We start from the raw sequence: 19,562 nt of genomic DNA on the forward strand, positions 1-19,562 counted from the left end.
TTAAATTTGAGATTTTCTTTTGATCTATACAAATACGAGCCTATTCCCATAAAGGAAGTCTGGAGCCCAGGAACTGTGTTAATTCCTCTCTAGGTTAGTTTTGCACAAGGAGTTATTGAAGTTTTGCTGGATTCATTTTGTATTTTTGGTCTTGTGAAGTTACCATGAGAGTATGGTTTCAAATCCCCTGTTTAATTTTGAATCAAAAGATGGAAGATCTGTTCATGATTACAATGTTATAACCTTGCTGTAAACACAGATTGACAGGTCTTCAAACAATATTAGGGGAGCAAGGAACAGTTGTATTTTTAATCAGGTGATTTGAGTACCACAAATAATGGAGGTTATTTGTTTCAAATGTCTCTTTAATGGTGGTCTTTGCAAGCTTGCCCCTGTATTCAGGCTAGGTTTACATTTACTTATATTGGTTGGAATTTATGTGAAGCATTTTTTTTTAAAGAGGAAAAAGATGGAGAAATTGTTTACATTCTTACTTAGTCTCACAGTAGACTGTGTTTGGCTTATATAACCAGTTTTCCTGTTTTGCGAATTAAAAACATTGCTGGGTTATTTCACTCTTGGTTCAATTAATCTCTCCACATCCATCTGTTATTTGTACTGTGAAATGTATTTGTAAGGTAGAATTAACAGCTTCTATTTATAGTAATGAAAGCAGATCTCTACATTGTGGGTCTATCTGATCTTCAGTTTAATTTGTTGATTTTGTTAATTCTAGTATTTTAAATCTTGTCACCATAAGAAACAGTTTTACTGCCAGTGTTCGTTCTTGCAATGGAAAGTTTTATATTTCTAAAATTTGTTTCAGATTTTTACCTATGTAACAAGTCATTTTTGGATGCAAAGCTGCCCATCTAATTTTGAACTCTGTACCCTGAGTCATTTGGGCTCTGGTATTAATTTGGCAGCTGCGCTTGCTCAGTACTTGTTTAAACACTTGTCTAACCAAAAACATATCATTGAAATATCTTCAGTCACTAATTTGCTATAAAATGGGCAATCTGTTGTACTATCATTGTGATATATCATTGCCATCATTAGCAATTATTGTGCTATCCACAATGCTAAATAGTTCCTAACTTTTTCTTTGGCCAACTTGTTCCACTGGGGTACTAATGTATCCTGAGAGTGACCATTACTGGTCTGAGCCTTGGTAGGAAGTGAAGAGATCCCTGTTGAGTCCAATGATCCTTGCTTGCTCGCAGTCACAGTAAGGATAGCAATCTGGGGTGATAACGCTGGTGTTTTCATTTACTTTTGCCCAATCCAGGGATCAGGACACCTCTGTAAAATTGTAGCATTCTGACTGCTGTGATCAGCTAACAGCACAGATTGGGAGACTCAGCTCCTGACGTCCTACATAACCTCATTGAGCCACTGGTTGAGTATACTGATTTTAATCAAATATTTTACTGGCTTCATTGAGAAATCTATTTTCTTTAATTGCCAGTTTTCAATTACTCTTGTTCCTGAAGATGCCAGTAGCTTTTTGGCACACATGATAAACTCAAAATAATGTTGGGCATTTCCTGGCATACTTGATGCCATTCAATTAGGTGTAGTGATTTTAATATGCTGTTACTATTTAAATATGCACCTGAAAAGTAAGGTTTTCATTTCAATGTTGGTAATGCACAGATTTTCCATGTGGCTAATTTTGTTTCCTAAACATTCCACGTACAAGGGTCCCTTTGTTTTCTCCAGACCTCTCCCTCCCTCTCCTGAAGGCAGCAATTTGTGCCAGGATATGGTTCCACAAGCAGTGGCCCTGCAGTAGTTCTGAAATGGCCATTCTTCATGTGTGAACCTGGATGGTGAGTGCTCATTCTGCTATTCACAGCCAAGCCCTGCCTTTTTTTCATTTGACGTTCACTTGAAGCAATAATTGCTGATTTGACTTGCTGAGCGTTTTTCAGATATTTGTTTTTATTTGATTTCCAGCATATACAGTTTTTTATGCTCATTAATTATATCATTTGCTGTATGGCTTGGAGCAATAGTTGTGTCTGTACTATGAGCAAAGCCATTCAGCTACATTTGAGCCAAAATAAGAACACCCTGTATTTGTGGTTAATGCAGTCAGGAGGCACAGCAGCCAGTGGAGTATTGGCACAGGAGTGCTCAGTACTAAAGCCAGTGTGTCCTGATTTGATTCCCCAATGCAGTCAGATTCTGATCTCTGCTGTAACAAATAGAAATTTGGGAATGATCTCATAAAATTTGGCTATGTCGTTCCTTGCATCACCTTGTGCTTGATTAAGAGACTGGTGGAGGTCAGGAATCAGGAGCCCTCCATGCAAATGTCTGGGCTATTTGGGAGGGAGGGCAATACAGGGAAGCATATTCTGGTCTGAGTATATATCCCTACAATTGCTAGTATGTTACTGTAGAGTGGTTGTGTGGATGGTGCGTGATTGGGATGCAGTAATGAATCAATCCACCTTCTTGATAGTTCCATAATTGTGTTTCAAGGCTAATTTATCAAAAATGACAAAATTCCATACAATCCCATCATTGAATTAGAAGCAGCGACATTGCCCTCCAATATTCCCTCAGTCTTTGCCTCACACCCCTGTAACCTCTCGACAAAGCTGTTAAGTTGTCTTTTTATTTCTAAAAACTTCATAATATCTTGAGTATAATTTTTCAGTTTGCAGGATAAAAGTTGGTGTTTACACTTGCCTTAAAAACTGACCAGAGTAGGAGGACTAGTATTGCCCTTCTCAGTAGCTCAGACTTGTGGATGGAAACTATTGCATCTACCCAGATATTAACATCTAGATTGCTGAACAACCAAATTTCCCTGGATTCTTTAGGTCTTAGCTAGGAAGGAAGTTCACAATGGGAATGTGCAAATGAGCTGAATTTGAAGAGAACAGTCTGAAAGATGTATTACACGATGTGGATTTCATATAAACAGTAGATAACCTGCATCATTTGTCAAAATGCTAATGTTGCATGGCAAAGCACATTTAACTTTCATGGCTTGTGTTGAGAAATTGTGTAATAGCCTTGTTTAAAATTACAGTCAGCATGTGCAAATATACTTTTTAGATGTCCACTTAAAGTTGATTTTAACTACAAGTTTCCTTGTACAGTATCATAGAATCCCCAGAGTGCAGAAGGAGGCCATTCAGCCCATTGAGTCTGCGCTAACTCTCTGAAAGAACATCTTACCCAGGCCCAACCCCCTGCCCTATACCCGTAACTCCATCCATTTTACCATGGCTAATCCACCTAACCTACACACCTTTGGACTGTGGGAGGAAACCGGAGCACCCAGAGGAAACCCGCACAGACACGGGAAGAAGGTGCAGACTCCACATGGTCACTGAAGGCTGGAATCGAAGCTGGGCCCCTGGCCCTGTGAGGCAGCAGTGCCTAATACTGTGGTGCCCAAAAACCACGTAAAATTTTAAATGACAATAGGATAGAACCATAATACTGCATTGTTTTTACAACTTTCACTGGCCTATTTTTAAGTTGTCTGCTTTTTAATTGAATTATAAAATATTAGCAATAGTATTGGAATAGTGTCCAGCATTAACTTTCTGGTCACTTGCATTTTTGTTCACTGACCCTGAATGTAACAAGTATTCACACACAACCTAGTAAGTGAATCTAGCTAGAAAAGTAGCTAAAAATTTGAATTCTTATAGCTCAGTTTATGATGAAGCATTATATATATGTCTCAGGATTGGATGACACTTTTCATATTATAGTGTTTACAAAAGAGAATCTGGCACCACTGACTTCTTTTATTCACTACTGTGAGTAAAAGTGGGATGCTTATTGGCAAATTAACACTTTTTAAATATTTGTGTGATAGACCAATAACAAGCATATAACCAACAAATGCCAGTTTGTGGGTGGGCAAGTGAGCCAATAATGCACAGTTTCTGATCAGATTCCATATTCTCTTGTAAAATTATAAGTAGTTTCCAAAGCTTCAGAAATTTAAATTCCAGATTGCAGCATGGAATGTCTTAACTAATATATTTTACAGGAGCGGATAATACAGAAGATCGGTAAACCAGCCAATGTATTTAAATGGAGTGTGCACGGATTACTATCCTATTTTTGCATACAAGTTGACTTGACATGCAATGGTCATTTGGAGAGAAAATGTATACAACTTACTTTTCCAGGGCTATCTGTCAGAAGGATTGGTTACGAAGTGGTACAGATCTCCACGTCTCCTCCTCTCTCCTAACAACTACACCAAAGCTATTGACATGTGGGCTGCTGGCTGCATCTTTGCTGAAATGCTGACTGGGAAAACACTTTTTGCAGGTCAGTGTTACTGGAGCAAAATGAATTAGCATGACTGTGTTACTGTACATTAATTTAGCCTGCATGAAACTGCTTTTTTTTAAAAAAACTAAGCAATTACTTTGCTCATAAAACATAAATTTATAAATCGGTGTTTGAGCGAAATTTATCCGAAATGCTTATATTAGCATTTTAAGCACTTGTTGTATTGAGTTCAATGCAACACTTTGTTCTTCGAGCCCCTCTGGGGTGAAGGGGAGGGTGTTTGTCAAGAACCAGGGCGCGCAAGTGTCAGAGTAAGGGACAAACCATTTAGGACTGAGATGAGGAATTTCTTCACTCTGAGGGTGGTGAATCTTTGAATTCTCTTCCCCAGGGCTGAGGAAGTTCAGTCATGAGTACGTTTATGACCAAAATCAATATATTTCGGGATACTAGTGGCACCAAGAGATATGGGGATTGCATGGCAGATTACCTATGAATCCCTTGAATGGTAGGGCAGGCTTGAGAGGCTGAATGGCCTACTCCTGCTTCTGTGTTCCCATGTGGAATTAATGTTGTGGTTTATATGTTATCCCTTCAGATGTTCAATTTTTTTTTTACTTTGTCTAGGTGCTCATGAGCTGGAACAAATGCAGTTGATTCTTAATTCCATCCCTGTAATCCATGAAGAAGACCTTCAGGAGTTACTGGGTGTGATCCCAGTTTATATACAAAATGACATGACAGAACCGCACAACCCATTACCACAGCTACTCCCCGGAATCTGTGCAGAAGGTACTTATAACACGTAACTTCTTGTCTAGAATTTGTATTCTCCTGGAGCAATTTCAAATTTATTTCGGATATTTGTTTATTCTGACGTAATCACTTTTTAAATCTCAAATTGCATTTTTTAAATGACCTGGAAAGGTAATCCCCCAGATGGTTTCCTAATTTTGGCAGCACCACTAGACAGAAACAGAGGGGAGGAGAAATCTGAAGGGTAAATCCAGGCCCCTGCATTGTAACATCGATTTTGAGTGAGATTAGTAGAGATCAGGGACCGATTGCCTTCCCCTCTCTTTGTGTTAGGAATTATTGACCTTGCAATTAATTAACTGTTGACGTTCAGACACAAGAAGTCACTTGAGGAATTGAAGGCTATGTGAATGGGAAAGTTGAGGCTTCTGTTAAAAATGTATTTTTCTTTTTGAACTTAGCATTGGATTTTCTGGAACAAATTTTGACCTTCAGTCCAATGGACAGACTGACAGCAGCTGAAGCCCTGGCGCATCCATACATGAGTATTTATTCCTTCCCTTTGGATGAGCCAACGTCTACCCACCCCTTTCACATTGAGGATGAAGTCGATGATATTTTGCTAATGGATGAGAGTCACAGCCACATTTACAACTGGGACAGGTAATACAATAACTAATTCACTTCTAAAAACTTTGTTTACTTTCTGTTGGGTAGAATATCGTTGCTCAAATTTTGCTTAAATCAAATTTAACAATTATAGCAAAAGGGAGTTACTTTTGGGCATAACTGAAAGGAGTAGCTTTATCGTCTGGAGATTTAGAGGATTGTTCCGTTTACGTTTTTACAGTATATTGTTGCACGGTGTAACCGTTGCACAATATTATAAAGTATTTGCCTCTTTTGTGTTTATGGAACATAATATAGGAGCAGGAGGTGGCCACTCAGCCCCTCGAGCCTACTCCTCCATTCAGTACAATGATGGCTTTATCCGATTGTGCACTCCACCCTCCTGCCTGTCCTGCCCGTAACCTTTGACTCCCTTGTGAATTCAAAACCTGTCTAAACCAGCCTGTGGTATATTTCATGACATGGCCTCCATTGCTCACTGGGGACAAGAATTCGAAAGACCAATACGTCTGCATACTCTCTTTATGCCAGCGAGTTGCATACCTTTGTAATTAAGTTTGTTTTTGTCATGTGTAATGTGGATTTAGTACACGGTAGATTACTGTTTTAAGATGGCATAAAGATCCTCCCTCCACTGTGATAACGCAATTGCCTCGGCTCACTGCCCCTGTGGAATTAAATGCGTTCTTCAAAATTGATCAACTAGTGTTAAATCTTGGACAGCTAGTTCTGTGATCAGCTGAATTGAGACTTCCTAATTTTGACAGGTATCCAAAAAAGAACACTTTGTTCCTTCAGTCCAGGGAGAGTTAGACCCGAAGATGAAGTTACCTCACTGAGTGTCTCACTTGTGTTTTTGATTTAGAAAATAAAAGATCAAATATGTGCCAGTGAATTACTTGCTATACATCAAAATGGTCTGTAGTATTTCGGCACGGTGATGTTTCAATTTTGGAATCATTCAAGCTGTGGGCATTATGCCAGTTTGGGGTGGCACAGTGGTTAGCACTGCTGCATCACAGCTCCAGGGACCCGGGTTCAATTCCGGCCTTGGGAGACTGTGTGGAGTTTGCATGTTCTCCCCGTGTCTGCGTAAGTTTCCTCCGGGTGCTCTGGTTTCCTCCTGCAGTCCAAAGATGTGCAGGTTAAGTTGATTGGCCATGCTAAATTGCCCCTTAGTGTCGGGGGATTAGCAGGGCACATACGTGGGGTTACAGGGAACTGGCCTGGGTGGGGTTGTTGTCGGTGCAGGCTCGATGGACCTAATGGCCTCCTCCTGCCCTGTAGGGTTTCTATGATATCCAGATTTTCCCATTGCTTAAATTGTTTGTTTCAGATACCATGAAAGCGAATTGTCAGACCATGACTGGCCTTTGCACAGTAACTTTGAGGCAGATGATGTTCAACGTGATCCACGAGCAATGTCTGACATGACTGAAGAAGATGAGGTACAAGTGGACCCTCGCAAGTATTTAGATGGAGAACGTGAAAAGTATTTGGAGGATCCTGCATTTGACTTGAACTTTTCCACTGAACATTCTTGGCCACATCCAGATCACCATGAAAACAAGTACTGTGATCTGGAATGTGGCCACACCTGTAACTATAAAGTGGGGTCACCATCTTTCTTGGATAACTTGGTGTGGAGGGAGAGTGAAGTGAACCATTACTATGAGCCCAAACTTATTATAGACATATCTAACTGGAAAGAGCAGAGCAGAGAGAAGCCAGATAAAAAAGGCAAATCGAAGTGTGAGAAGAATGGACTGGTGAAAGCACAGTTAGCTCTGGTAGAGGCAACCCACCAGATTGTTGAGAAGGACAAAGAGAAGATTCGGGGGTTTGACTTTGATTCTTTCATGGCAAGTACCATCAAGCTTAGTTTGCAACCAGAGTCTTGTGATGTCGACAAGCTGAATGACTTGAACAGTTCGGTGTCACAGTTGGACCTGAAAAGTTCAATGTCAAATTGCAAGTCTGTCAGTCAGGAGAAAGAAGAGAAGGGGATGGCCAACTTGGCTCAACTAGAGTTTCGAAGTCAGAATCCGTGGGAATGCCCGTTTGCAATTGATGGAAGCGAGGGTGGGGATGAAAGCTTTCTAATTCACCTAGATGAAGAAGCTTGTTGGGACAACAGAAAGGATGAGCAGCTAGAAAAAAGTACATTCACTAGTTACTTAGACAAGTTATTCAACAAAAAAGACGATGTAGAAATAGCAGAACCTGAGCCGGCGAGTGACAGGAAACTGGGGGAAAGAATTAGTGAAGAAAGTGTGAAAGAGGTGAGTAGGAATGGGGAGATCCCATTCAGTAAGCAGTTGGACTCCATCAGTATTCCCCAATTTGACAACCCTGTCAGTTCACCACTGAAATCTAGAGCGATTCAGACCACTTTAGCACCTGCAGCTGCAAAACTGTCTCCTCAGATTCCGCCTAAGACATATAGTAGCATCTTGAAACATTTGAACTGAATAGAACACTCAGCAGACACTTGTTTTGTATACTTTACTATGTGCATTTGTCTTGTTTTCTTAAGTCTGGAATCTTATTTTTGTAATTTCAACATGTGCTCGTTTTGGTTTGAATGGTTTACCATTTTTACAAGTCGAATTATTTTGACATTGCATTTTAATTTTTGTAAACTTACGTCATTTGCACACAGTTTAAAATAATGTACATTGCAAAAAAAAAAATGACTAATGCAGAAAATTGTGACTATGAAACGGTGGTGAGAAAATGCACTAAGCCAAGTGGACATATTTTATTGGTGAAATGGAAAATAAAAAGCACCAAGCACAGTCTACTTGCTTTTCAAATGGAGCAGTTTCCATTTTGGCAAATACACAATTGAAATATACTTGCATGAGATTTTTTTTAAAAATTCATTTGAAAGCAAATTAAAAGTGTTTAAAGTCCAAGCAGTAAAGTGCATTTGTTTTTCCCCAGCAGTATATTAGACATTTTCTGATAGCTTAAATGTTTCTTAAAACATGTGATGCCAGCAAAAACCAGCAAATGAATGCAGAACATGGTACGCATGTGTTATCTACCTCAAGGTAACGGCAATGAGTGGCTGACCTTGAGCCACCTACAGTGCTTCACAGCATGCACGTGAATTTAGCCAGCATCACTGTACTTGCAGTTGTTCCCTGTTTGAAAAGCTGTCAGTACTTGTAACTTCCTGGTATGCATTTTCCATAGTAAAGTGTTCAGATACATTATTTATTTTAGCAGATGTAAGATTTTTTCTGTATTTATTTTAATTTTATAGTTTCATTGTGACTTTAAAAAAACAAATTTGGGGCATTTTGAAGCTAACTTTGTGTTTAGCACTATGGTTAATTGTACAAAATGAAAACCACCTTGTCCTAATGCTTTCCCCAATTTCCTGCCTTTAGAATTGGCTTGTTTTGAAAAAAGCATCCACTATATATATAGGAATTGGTACATTTTAGTGATGCTTGACCTCCCACTAAATACACCTTAAGAATTTATTTCAAAGCTGATCTTGGAAATGCTCCAAGAAGTCTTAAATTCTGTGTTTAATTTGTTAAAATTTAAGATTAGAATTCTCTGCATGGAAATAACTGAATTACAAACATTACTGTAAAAGTTAAAACTATAGACAACAGTAAGATGAATGTTGAATTTTCATCTATTTTTATTGTACATTTTTATTACATTTGTAATTTCTCAAGTCAGCATGATTTCCATAGGTTCAGAATATAGCATGTAGAATTATTTCTGGAAATTTATTTGCATTTACCAATTTAGATACTAAGTTTCTGTATTATTGGTTCTCACCCTCTTCCCTCCCCCTTAAAAAAAAAATCCAAAAAGAAACAAATAAACATAAACGGAACCTAAATGCTTGTGACTTGCTGTGTTACCTGAAGTGTAATGGGATTTCTGTCCAGAAATTCGAAAGTCCAAAAAAATTCCTTCGAGTTGGGCATTTGTTGTAAATGGAACAAATGGTTCCACTAATGCATGAAACCAGCAGCTGAGAGATGAAGAACAATTAGAACACTCTCACTAGGCTCAGAAGATTCCTCTGCCACGATCCCCATGAAAGGAAGGCTGAACATTTGTACGCAGCCTACTTCTAAAAATAAATTTTTAATCTTATTGCACAACTAGCAAGAGTGGAATGAAGCATTTGACTTGACATTTGGTGGCCAGCCATTTGAATCCCACATGCAGTTTGTTTTGCACAGTATAAATTATCTGATCAAGAATATACATTGCAAAATAAAATTTGACTCAATGTATTAAATACGCAGTTAAGTTGGTGCAATGGACTGTGCCTTGTAATGAATTTTTCTCCTTTTTTGATATTTTCCCCAAATCCCAGGAATAGGATTAGTAGCCATTCTTTGTGTACTTGTTTTCCCCTTCTTCCTATTCGCCCTGCCCTGCCCTGCCCTGCCCACTCCACTCCACTCCATTTTAGCTGCACCACATAGTGCATTGCATGTTTATCACACTCTTTTTGCTTTAACTTGGTTTGTTCCTTGTATCATCAAGTCCAAAATTAGCTAATTGCAATTTTCTTTCTTTTGCAAATAATTGTACTTGCATCACAGAACACTGTCCTAGGCTGTAAGCCGTCAGCCTGCCTAATCTTGTTTCCAAAACAGTGATTTGCATGATGTAAATGAGCTGTAGGTATTGGAAACATATCTCAGCTCCTTTGGTGTTAGAGCGTAGCAAAGAACAGCTGCTCTGAGCTTTCCATACTGATTGAAAAGCTCTAGCACAGGTGGGAAAGCATGAGTAGATGAGATGCAGCAGGATAGAAAGCCTTTAGATTTACTGACATGGACATGCTCCTGTAGGAGGGCGGCCGCCTTTTGATCAGCTGGAGAGCCTCAAGAAGCACACCTCTGGATGACTGGAGGGAAGATGTGCTGTTTAGGTTGATTGGCCATGCTAAATTGCCCCTTAGTGTGAGGGGGTTGGGAGGATGAGTAGGTAGGGTTATGGGGATAGGAGCTGGGTGGGATTGTAGTAGGTGTAGACTCAATGGGCTGAATGGCCGCCTTCTGCACTGTAGGGATTCTATGATAGAGATGTTCTAAGTGCTCAGGGTTCTAAAGCCAGTTCCAGGAAGAAACTTAATGGATAGAATTTTCTTGTCCTGCCCGCCTTGGGAATCGTAGTGGGCGGGACATGGACCATGCAACGGTCCATTGACCTTGGGCAGTATTTTCCGACCTTGGGGCGAGCGGGACTGGAAACTTCCACCCAATGACCTTACTAGGTAAGGAAAGAATAAGCTAAATCAAAATAGTCTATACCATACACTGGCCACTTGCAGTCAATCTTCCCTCACTTCTTTGAAGTCAGTTTGCATGCATTTTATACTCTGATCTTCCCCTGGAAGTCTTCCTTTAGCTGTGGAATGATGATACACCACACTGAACGCTTTAGTTGAAACTCAAGGATGCACCCTCCACCAGCATGTTCTCAATTTGACTATTAGAAAAATTAGCAAGTGCAGTTCCGTTTTCTCCTTGATAAATCGCACTAAATTAAAATAAATATACTGTCTGAATTTTGCTGCTCTGCAGTCAGCCTCCCCTGTATGGAAATACAGGCAATCCTCCTGTGTCGTAGTTTTGAGAGCTTGCGCATTTTTATTTTTAGACAATTTCAACCAGTTGAGAGAACTTTGGCAAAACATGGGGGAGGTGGAAGAATCACTTGCCAGATATGAGAAAATGTTGGGAACCTAGGCATGGTGTGACTATTGAAGATTAAATTAGAGGCTGTGTCTCCATGGAGCATGTGAAAGTATTGTTTCTCCTACCTTTTATGCTATAGGAATGATCTTGGAATTATATCATGTATTTTATATCCATAGGCTGTCGCAAAACATTCTATTTTTGAAGTGCAGTTGCTTGTCAGCAAGTGTGGCAACTAGTTGTGAACAAACTCCATTACTTGACTTTTCAGCAACAGCAGCAATGGTTGACTGAGGGGGGCGGCATGGTGGCATAGTGGTTAGCGCTGCTGCCTCACAGCGCCAGGGACTCGGGTTCGATTCCCGGCTTGGGTCACTGTGTGGAGTTTGCACATTTTCCCCTGTGTCTGTGTGGGTTTCCTCCGGGTGCTCCGCTTTCCTCCCACAGTCCAAAGATGTGCAGGTTAGGTGGATTGGCCATGCTAAATTGCTCCTTAGTGTCAGAGGGACTAGCTAGGTAAATGCATGGGGCTAGGGCCTGAATGGGATTGTGGTCGGTGCAGACTCAATGTGCCAAATGGCCGCCTCCTGCACTGTAGGGATTCTATGGTTGGTGCCTGATGTACTGATTTGTGATGATTCCGGTGCATTGTGCAATTGCCTGAGTTCCATTAGTTGTTTGAGTTGACCTCGCATTAGAGGGGGAGGTCAACACGTATGGGCAGCAGCCCTGGTGCTGTGAAGCCAGGATGACAATCCACTCCCATATCTCAAAACTATGCTGTCACTCTCAGCAATGTGTTATGTGAACTCTACTCTGATGACCGGTTAAGCCGGTTCCTCAGCAATGCTAACTTTCTGCAGCATGCATTCTTAATTATTCCATCCCTCTTTTGCACCAGCCCAGAGACTTTACACTTCCCATCTTCTGCACTAACCTCTCAGTTGTAATGTGAGAGACAGGGGAGAAGGCAGGCATACCTTGTGGCAAGAGAAGTCCAGATGCATTGCCCCTAAGCTGAACAGCTCATGAATCTATAGCTTGGGGCCCTGAATTTTTAAATGCCAGAAAAGGGAAAGCGATGGACGATGTACTGGACAGCATACTGTAGATGGCAACTCAGTTGGGGTCCACCAGCAACATACTCAATGGGATAGAGAACAACATGGAGGGTATGGCAACTCTAGGGTGGAAACTGTCACCTGAGCCGTTGAATCTCAGACTTAAATCTGTGACCATGCAGAGCCACCGCTGGTGACAGAACATGAAGACGTTATCTCTTTAAGGATGAAAGCTTATGCATGCTCTCCTGGCAGTTCCCTCAAATGCTTGTATATTTGGTAGAAAAGAGCTGGGTTAGATTGAATATTTGCCTCAAGGGTGACATCTGCAGCAAGTCCATCTCACAATCTAGTTGCTATGAGACAAGGGCCATTTCAGATCCACAATGTTTCTCCCTGACGCAGCCTGCCTCCCTCCGGGTCAGACCCAGGAATGCTCTCAGTTAACTGAGGCGGAAACAGTGTGATGAGAAGCACCAAGTGTACTTTTAGGCAACCAAATGAACTAAATCAACAAATTGAGGGATAAATTAAAAGGCAGCCCTTAGGGTGGCACAATGGTTAGCACTGCTGTCTCACAGCGCCAGCGACCCGGGTTCGATTCCTGGCTTGGGTCACTGTCTGTGCGAAGTCTGTACGTTCTCCCTATGTCTGTGTGGATTTCCTCCGGGTGCTCCAGTTCCCTCCCACAGTCCGAAAGATGTGCTGGTTAGGTGCATTGGCCATGCTAAATTCTCCCTCAGTGCACCCGAACAGCCCTCGGTGTGTAGCGACTAGGAGATTTTCACAGTAACTTCATTGCAGTGTTAATGTAAGCCTAATTGTGACACTAATAAATAAACTTTTAAACTTGAAAGGCAAAGTAAACAGAGTAAAATAAAGGTGACACCTAAATCATTTTCGGTAAAGTTTTGAGGTTTCAATGAGGTGGAAGTGCGTGTGTTATCTCTGTGGGGGAAGGACGAAGATGTGGGCACCGTTGATGTAGGAGCCAGATGTTGCAGAGGAAGTCTGTCGTAGCAGATTGACGTTGATAACACTTGCAGCTGCAGTTGGTTGTCTTCTACTTTGTCAACTTGCTGCCTTTGTTTCTAACAGTAACTTGTCCACTGGGACCTTTGTAAAGAGGTCTCTTTGCAAAGAAAGGTTGTATAGCGTACATCACATCACCGTGATTAACACTAGTATGTCCACCCCTGACCAATCCTGGCGTGTAAAGCACTCCCCCAGCATGCCCATTTGGCATTCAATGATATGTCTAGTGAAAAGTTAAGGCCTTTTACCTTAAAGCCAAATACATTGAGGGGTAACCTTGTTTCCAAGGTTATCGAGTGTTATAAGCTTAATGGTGATGCATTTTTTTCAATCAAGAGAACCAAGTTTAAAATAATCACTAACAGGACTGAAGGGGAGGTTTCTTAAAAAAAAAATAGCTTGATACAGTAGGTGGTTAGGGTGTGGAATTTTCTACCGCAAGCGATTTCTGAAGCTGAGCCAACGACTATTTTTAAACGGGATTAGATAGTTTCTTGGAAAGAGGAATGTTATTTGAAAGCTGGGAATGAGCAGAATTAGATTGGGTACATTTTGCAGTTTAAATAAAAACAATGGAACTGTCTTCAACTAAATGTCACATTCCTGTTCTGTAACTTAATTTGATTCTGTGAATTTGTGGTGTTCTTTTTCAGCTGCCTCTGAAAGATGGGATATAAATCTCTCAAATTTTACCATTCAAAATGGTTCCTTTAAGTTATCTTCGAGGGGGAAAAAAAAATGCATTGAAATTTGAGATTTCTTATAAATAAATAAAAATTACATTGGGACGCTTCCCCACTTCGTACACCCAGCATCAAGTGCATGGGGTGGCACGGTGGCACAATGGTTAGCACTGCTGCCTCACAGTGCCAGGGACCTGAGTTCGATTCCCGGCTTGGGTTACTGTCTGTGCGGCGTTTGCACGTTCTCCCCATGTCTGCGTGGGTTTCCTCCAGGTGCTCCAGTTTCCTCCCACAGTCTGTAAGACGTGCAGGTTAGGGTGCATTGACTCGAACAGGCGCCGGAGTGTGGCGACTAGGGGAATTTCACAGTAACTTCATTACAGTGTTAATGTAAGCCTTACTTGTGACTAATAAATAAATTTCAAACTTTAATTAGGTTGCAGAAGAAAGCTCCCTCGTCCTTTCATCAGTAATGTGCATTAACCCCCAACTTCAAAGAGTTCCTGACTTTGCCACATTGAAAGAATCAAATTTTCAACTCAGAGATCACAGTCTTGTGCCAGACTACGGCCTGATTTGTTTGATTTTGATTTGATTTATTATTGTCACATGTACCGAGATACAGTGAAAAGTATTGTATGGGCTTGTGCCCAAGTGGAACTGGCTCTCCAGCCATCCATTTCATGCAGGAATCACAGTAAGAGATGGGAAATAGCCACCTTGACTAGCTTGTGCTGAATTCAATCCATGACTAAAAGGACAATATGCAAGCATACGCTCACTTCCCGCAGTTAAAACATCACTTTCTCCCAGTCAAAGAATACATTCACTCACCCCCAGTTAAAGCAAACACTCATTTTTCCCCAGTTAGAGCATATACCTACTTTCCCCCAATTAAAGCATACACTCACTTATCCATTAAAACATACACTCACTCTCCTCCAGTTAAAGCATTCTTTCAATATAAAATACGAAATGACTGGATGTGCACGAAGATATGTTTTATCAGACTTTTGATAATGCCTTTGTGTCATGGCCTTGACGTTTACTATTATTTAAATGGAAACTTAATGTCAAACACCTATTCAGGTGGTTATCAGCAGTGACAAGATTTCATTGATTTTGGCTTTACTATTAACTCACCAAGCAGCACCCCTGCCTTATCTTTAAAGTTTAGGTTTACTTTTCAATTCTTCTCGATTTTCATGGTTGTTAATTTGCCATTTTACTTGGCTGTCAGCCCTATCAAATCAACAAATAGCCGCTCATTGCGCACACACAGAAAAGTTTGCAATCTCTTATCGGGGAGATGGAGACGTAATTCGGTCAAAGCATCAGATGACTCACAGCCAGATGCTACAGTTTACGGATACATCGTCTAATCTACAGCACCTGATATTGCCATTGGTAAATGAGATACGCAGTAAACACACAGAAAAAATCACAGCAGCTTGCATGTGCTTAAGTGCATGAACTTTAAATTCAAAGTTAAGCTCTCTTTACCGCAGCCCTGGTAAGCCTCCCTGTAAGCAAAATTAACATGGTCTGATTTGAGTGTGTTGGTCATAGAATCGTAGGATCCCTACAGTGCAGAATGAGGCCATTCGGCCCATCGAGCCTGCACCGACAACATACCCACCCAGGCCCAATCCCCTTAATCCCACGTATTTACCCGACTATTCCCCCTGAAACTAAGGGGCAATTTAACATGTCCGATTAGCCTTACCCTCACATCTTTGGACTGTGGGAGGAAACCCACGCAGACACGGGGAAAATGTGCAAACTCCACATAAACAGTCTCCCGAGGCCAGAATTGAACCCGGGTCCCTGGCGCTGTGAGACAGCAACGCTAACCATTTACGTAATGTCGAAATTGCGTAATTATTCAAATCACTAAGATAGATTCCCCTCCCAGAGCTTTCAGTTGGCCTGTTCTGGTGTCGGGAAAATCCATATAGATCCCGAGACCTTTGCAGCTTTCTTCGAAGGCAGCAGTGATTATCGCTGCTTCCCCACTGACCACAAAGACCAACCCATCAGATTGATGCACGCAAGGAGGCATTGGTAATTTAAAAACTGAAAATTAATGGTGCAGTTAGAACACGCCATTATGTATTGAATGCAATTCATGGAGCATCTATCTCCCTTACAATCAGACAAGAGTTTATTCTTCTTCCTTGTCTCTGTAGCCTCCACCCACCCTACAACATTCCTCCAACTCTGGCTTCTTGCGCATCCCAATCGTGTCCCTCCCCCCATTCTCTTTGCACCACCATTGACTGCTATGCCATCCAGCAGCTAGGTCCTAAGCTCTGTAATTCCAACCCTAAATCTCCTCATCTCTAATTTTTCTCTATTTTAAGATGCTACTTCTTTGACCAAGCTTTTAGCCATCTATCCTAATTTCTCCTCCTTTGAGTTAGTGTCAATTTTTGTCTTAATTAAGCTCCCGTGAAATGCCTTTTTCATTCTTTCACGTTGTAGATCTCACAGGCGAGGCCAGCATTTGTTGCCCATCCCTTAAAAAGATGGTGGTGAGCTGCCTTTTTGAACCACTGCAGTCCATGTGGTGTAGGTACACCTACAGTGCTGTAGGGAAGGGAATTCCAGGATTTTTGTTAGCAAGACCATAAGATATAGGAGCAGAAGTAGGCCATTTGGTCCATCGAGTCTGCTCCACCATTCAATCATGGCTGATAAGTTTCTCAACCCATTCTCCTGCTTTTTCCCCATATCCCTTGAACCCTTTACCAATCAGGAACCTATCTATCTCTGTCTTAAATGCACTCAATGACCTGGCCTCCTGTGGCAATGAATTCCATAGATTCACCACCCTTTGGCTGAAGAAATTCCTCATCTTCTCAATTTCAATGGGTCATCCCTTTACTCTGAGGCTGTGCTCTCGGATCCTAGTCTCTCCTACTAATGGAAACTTCTTCCCCACGTCCACTCTATCCAGGCCTTTCAGTATTCTGTAAGTTTCAATGAGATTCCCCCTCATCCTTCTAAACTCCATCGAGTACAGACCCAGAGTCCTCAAATGCTCCACATACATCAAGCTTTTCATTCCCGGGATCATTCTTGTGAACTTCCTCTAGACTCTCTCCAAAGCCAACATATCCTTCCTTAGATAGGGGGCCCAAAGTTGCTCGCAATATTCTAAATGTAGCCTCACCAGAGCAACTGTGAAAGAACAGCAATATAGTTCCAAGGCAGTAGTGAATTTTGTAGATGGTACACATTGTTACTGTGTGTTGGCAGTGGAGGGAGTGAATGGGATGGACGGGGTGCCAATCAAGTGGACTGTTTTGTCCCGGATGGCGTTGAGCTTCTTAAGTTGTTGGAGCTGCACCCATCCAGGCAAGTGGAGCGTATTCCATCTCACTTCTGACTTGTGCCTTGTGGACAGGCTTTGGGGAATCAGGAGGAGAATTACTTGCTGCAGGATTCTTAGCCTCTGAGCTGCTATTTTTGTCTTTGTTGTCATTAGATTATTGGGGGGGAAAAAGTCAGGTCATCTCAGTTTGTTTTCACTGCACACATGATTTGTACAGAGGAGCAATTGGAAACATCACAGCAATGATGACTTGCAGTTATAAAGGTCCTTTCGATAACAGACACTTTACAGTGGCTTGGGAACATAGAGCTCCACTTATATCTTGATTGGGCTGTGTCCCAGCACCATTTACCTGCTATTGGTTCATCATCCCTTGATTCGTTGACCTAATAAAAATGTGGCAAACTCAGTCTTGAAAAATTCAATTCATCCAGCATGCACAGAGCATTGGAGAAGGGAATTTCAGATGCTAAAAATCACTTAATTCAAACTACGTGAAAATCAGTCTTTTTAGTATTAGTATTCCAATTTTGTTCCAGTTGAAATTACTGGGTGTTTTTATGTTTTAGTAATGGTAGATTATAATTATGGAAGTCGGGAAAATGTTAATCCTTCTGTAACCTTTTAAACAGCAGCAAAAGTGGGAACTTTGGCACAGTGGTTAGCACTGCTGCCTCCCAGCACCAGGGACCCGGGTTCGATTCCTGGCTTGGGTCACTGTGCAGAGTCTGCACATTGTCTGCATGGGTTTCCTCTGGGTGCTCTGGTTTCCTCCCACAGTCCGAAAGATGTGCTGGTTAGGTGCCTTGAACATGCTAAATTCTCCCTCAGTGTACCCGAACAGGCACTGGAGTGTGGCGACTAGGGGATTTTCACAGTAACTTCATTACAGTGTTAATGTAAGCCCACTTGTGACACTGATGAATGAACTTAAATTTAATTTGAATCGACTTCAAACATCAAAGTGGTTTTTAAACCACTTCCCACTCGCTTGACAAACATATAAAATAATTATTTGAGTTCCTGTTTCTGATGATGACGTTGTTTCTCCCCAGTTTATTGGAAAATTGTGACACAGTTTCAGAATGTGTGAAATAGTCTACCTCTCAATAACCAGTGCGACACTTTAATGCAGAAGTGGAACATCAAAATTCATGCATTTTATTTTTATTCCGAGCTGCAGTAGAATTTGTGCAAATAATGTTAGGGATAAATCGTGTAGCTTAAAATAACTGTGCTGTTCAGATGGTTTTGTCTGCCTGCTATTGTATGAAGTGAGCTGGGTGAATACTGCAACACAGAATCTCAGCTGTGTGAACAACATCAAATAAAAGTTGGAGCTTTCTTTTACCATCTGTGAATTTTTGCTGTTTAATTTGTAATGATATCCTGTTCGGCCATAAAAGCGACAGATATTTACAGAATATCCTAAAGGCAACCTGGTGTTTATGTTTCTGGAATTATAACCTAGAGGCCTGGACAAATCTACCAGCATGAGTAATAGAGTTTCCACAGCACAGAAAGAGGCCCTTTGGCCCATCATGTCTGCATCGCCCATCAAGCACCTATCCATTCTAATCCTATTCTCCAGCACTTGGTCCGTAGCCTCGTATGCTATGGCATTTCAAGTGTTCATCGAAATGCTTCTTAAATGTTATGAGGGTTCCCGGTTCTACCAACCTTTCAGGCAGTGAGTTCCAGGTTCCCACCACCCTCTGGGTGAAAAGGTCTTTCCTCAAATCCCCTCTAAATCTCCTGCCCTTTATCTTAAATCTAATAGCCCTGATTATTGACTCCTCCAGTAAGGAGAAAAGTTCCTTTCTATCTACCCTATTTATGTCCCTCATAATTTTGTACACCTCTATCAGGTCCCCCCTTCTCTGCTCCAAGGAAAACACGCCAGCCTAACCAGCCTCTCTCCACAGCTGTTCAAATCCCACCATAGCAGCTGGGAACCTAAATAAATCCAGAATAAAAAGCTAGTATCAATAATAATGACTATGGAATCACTGAATTGTTGTAAAAGCCCATCTGGTTCACTAATGGGCAGTACGGTGGCGCAGAGGTTAGCACTGCTGCCTCACAGCGCCAGGGACCC

The 19,562-nt window shown here is 41.3% G+C and overlaps 1 protein-coding gene across 2 annotated transcripts in view; it reads left to right on the top strand.

The window, feature by feature from the left end:
* mapk6 (mitogen-activated protein kinase 6) overlaps positions 1-9,529 on the top strand; it is a 27,934-nt gene extending 18,405 nt beyond the window's left edge. For both annotated transcript variants that reach the window (XM_078241359.1, XM_078241358.1), the window contains exons 3-6: positions 4,167-4,311; positions 4,903-5,067; positions 5,493-5,694; positions 6,998-9,529. In XM_078241359.1, the coding sequence (XP_078097485.1) occupies positions 4,167-4,311; positions 4,903-5,067; positions 5,493-5,694; positions 6,998-8,132 (1,647 nt within the window). In that variant the 3' untranslated portion in view covers positions 8,133-9,529. The remainder of the gene's footprint in view (positions 1-4,166; positions 4,312-4,902; positions 5,068-5,492; positions 5,695-6,997) is intronic.
* Positions 9,530-19,562: the final 10,033 nt, after the last annotated feature.

The sequence above is a fragment of the Mustelus asterias genome, chromosome 24, assembly GCF_964213995.1.
Source record: "Mustelus asterias chromosome 24, sMusAst1.hap1.1, whole genome shotgun sequence".
In the NCBI taxonomy this organism is placed as follows: domain Eukaryota; kingdom Metazoa; phylum Chordata; class Chondrichthyes; order Carcharhiniformes; family Triakidae; genus Mustelus; species Mustelus asterias.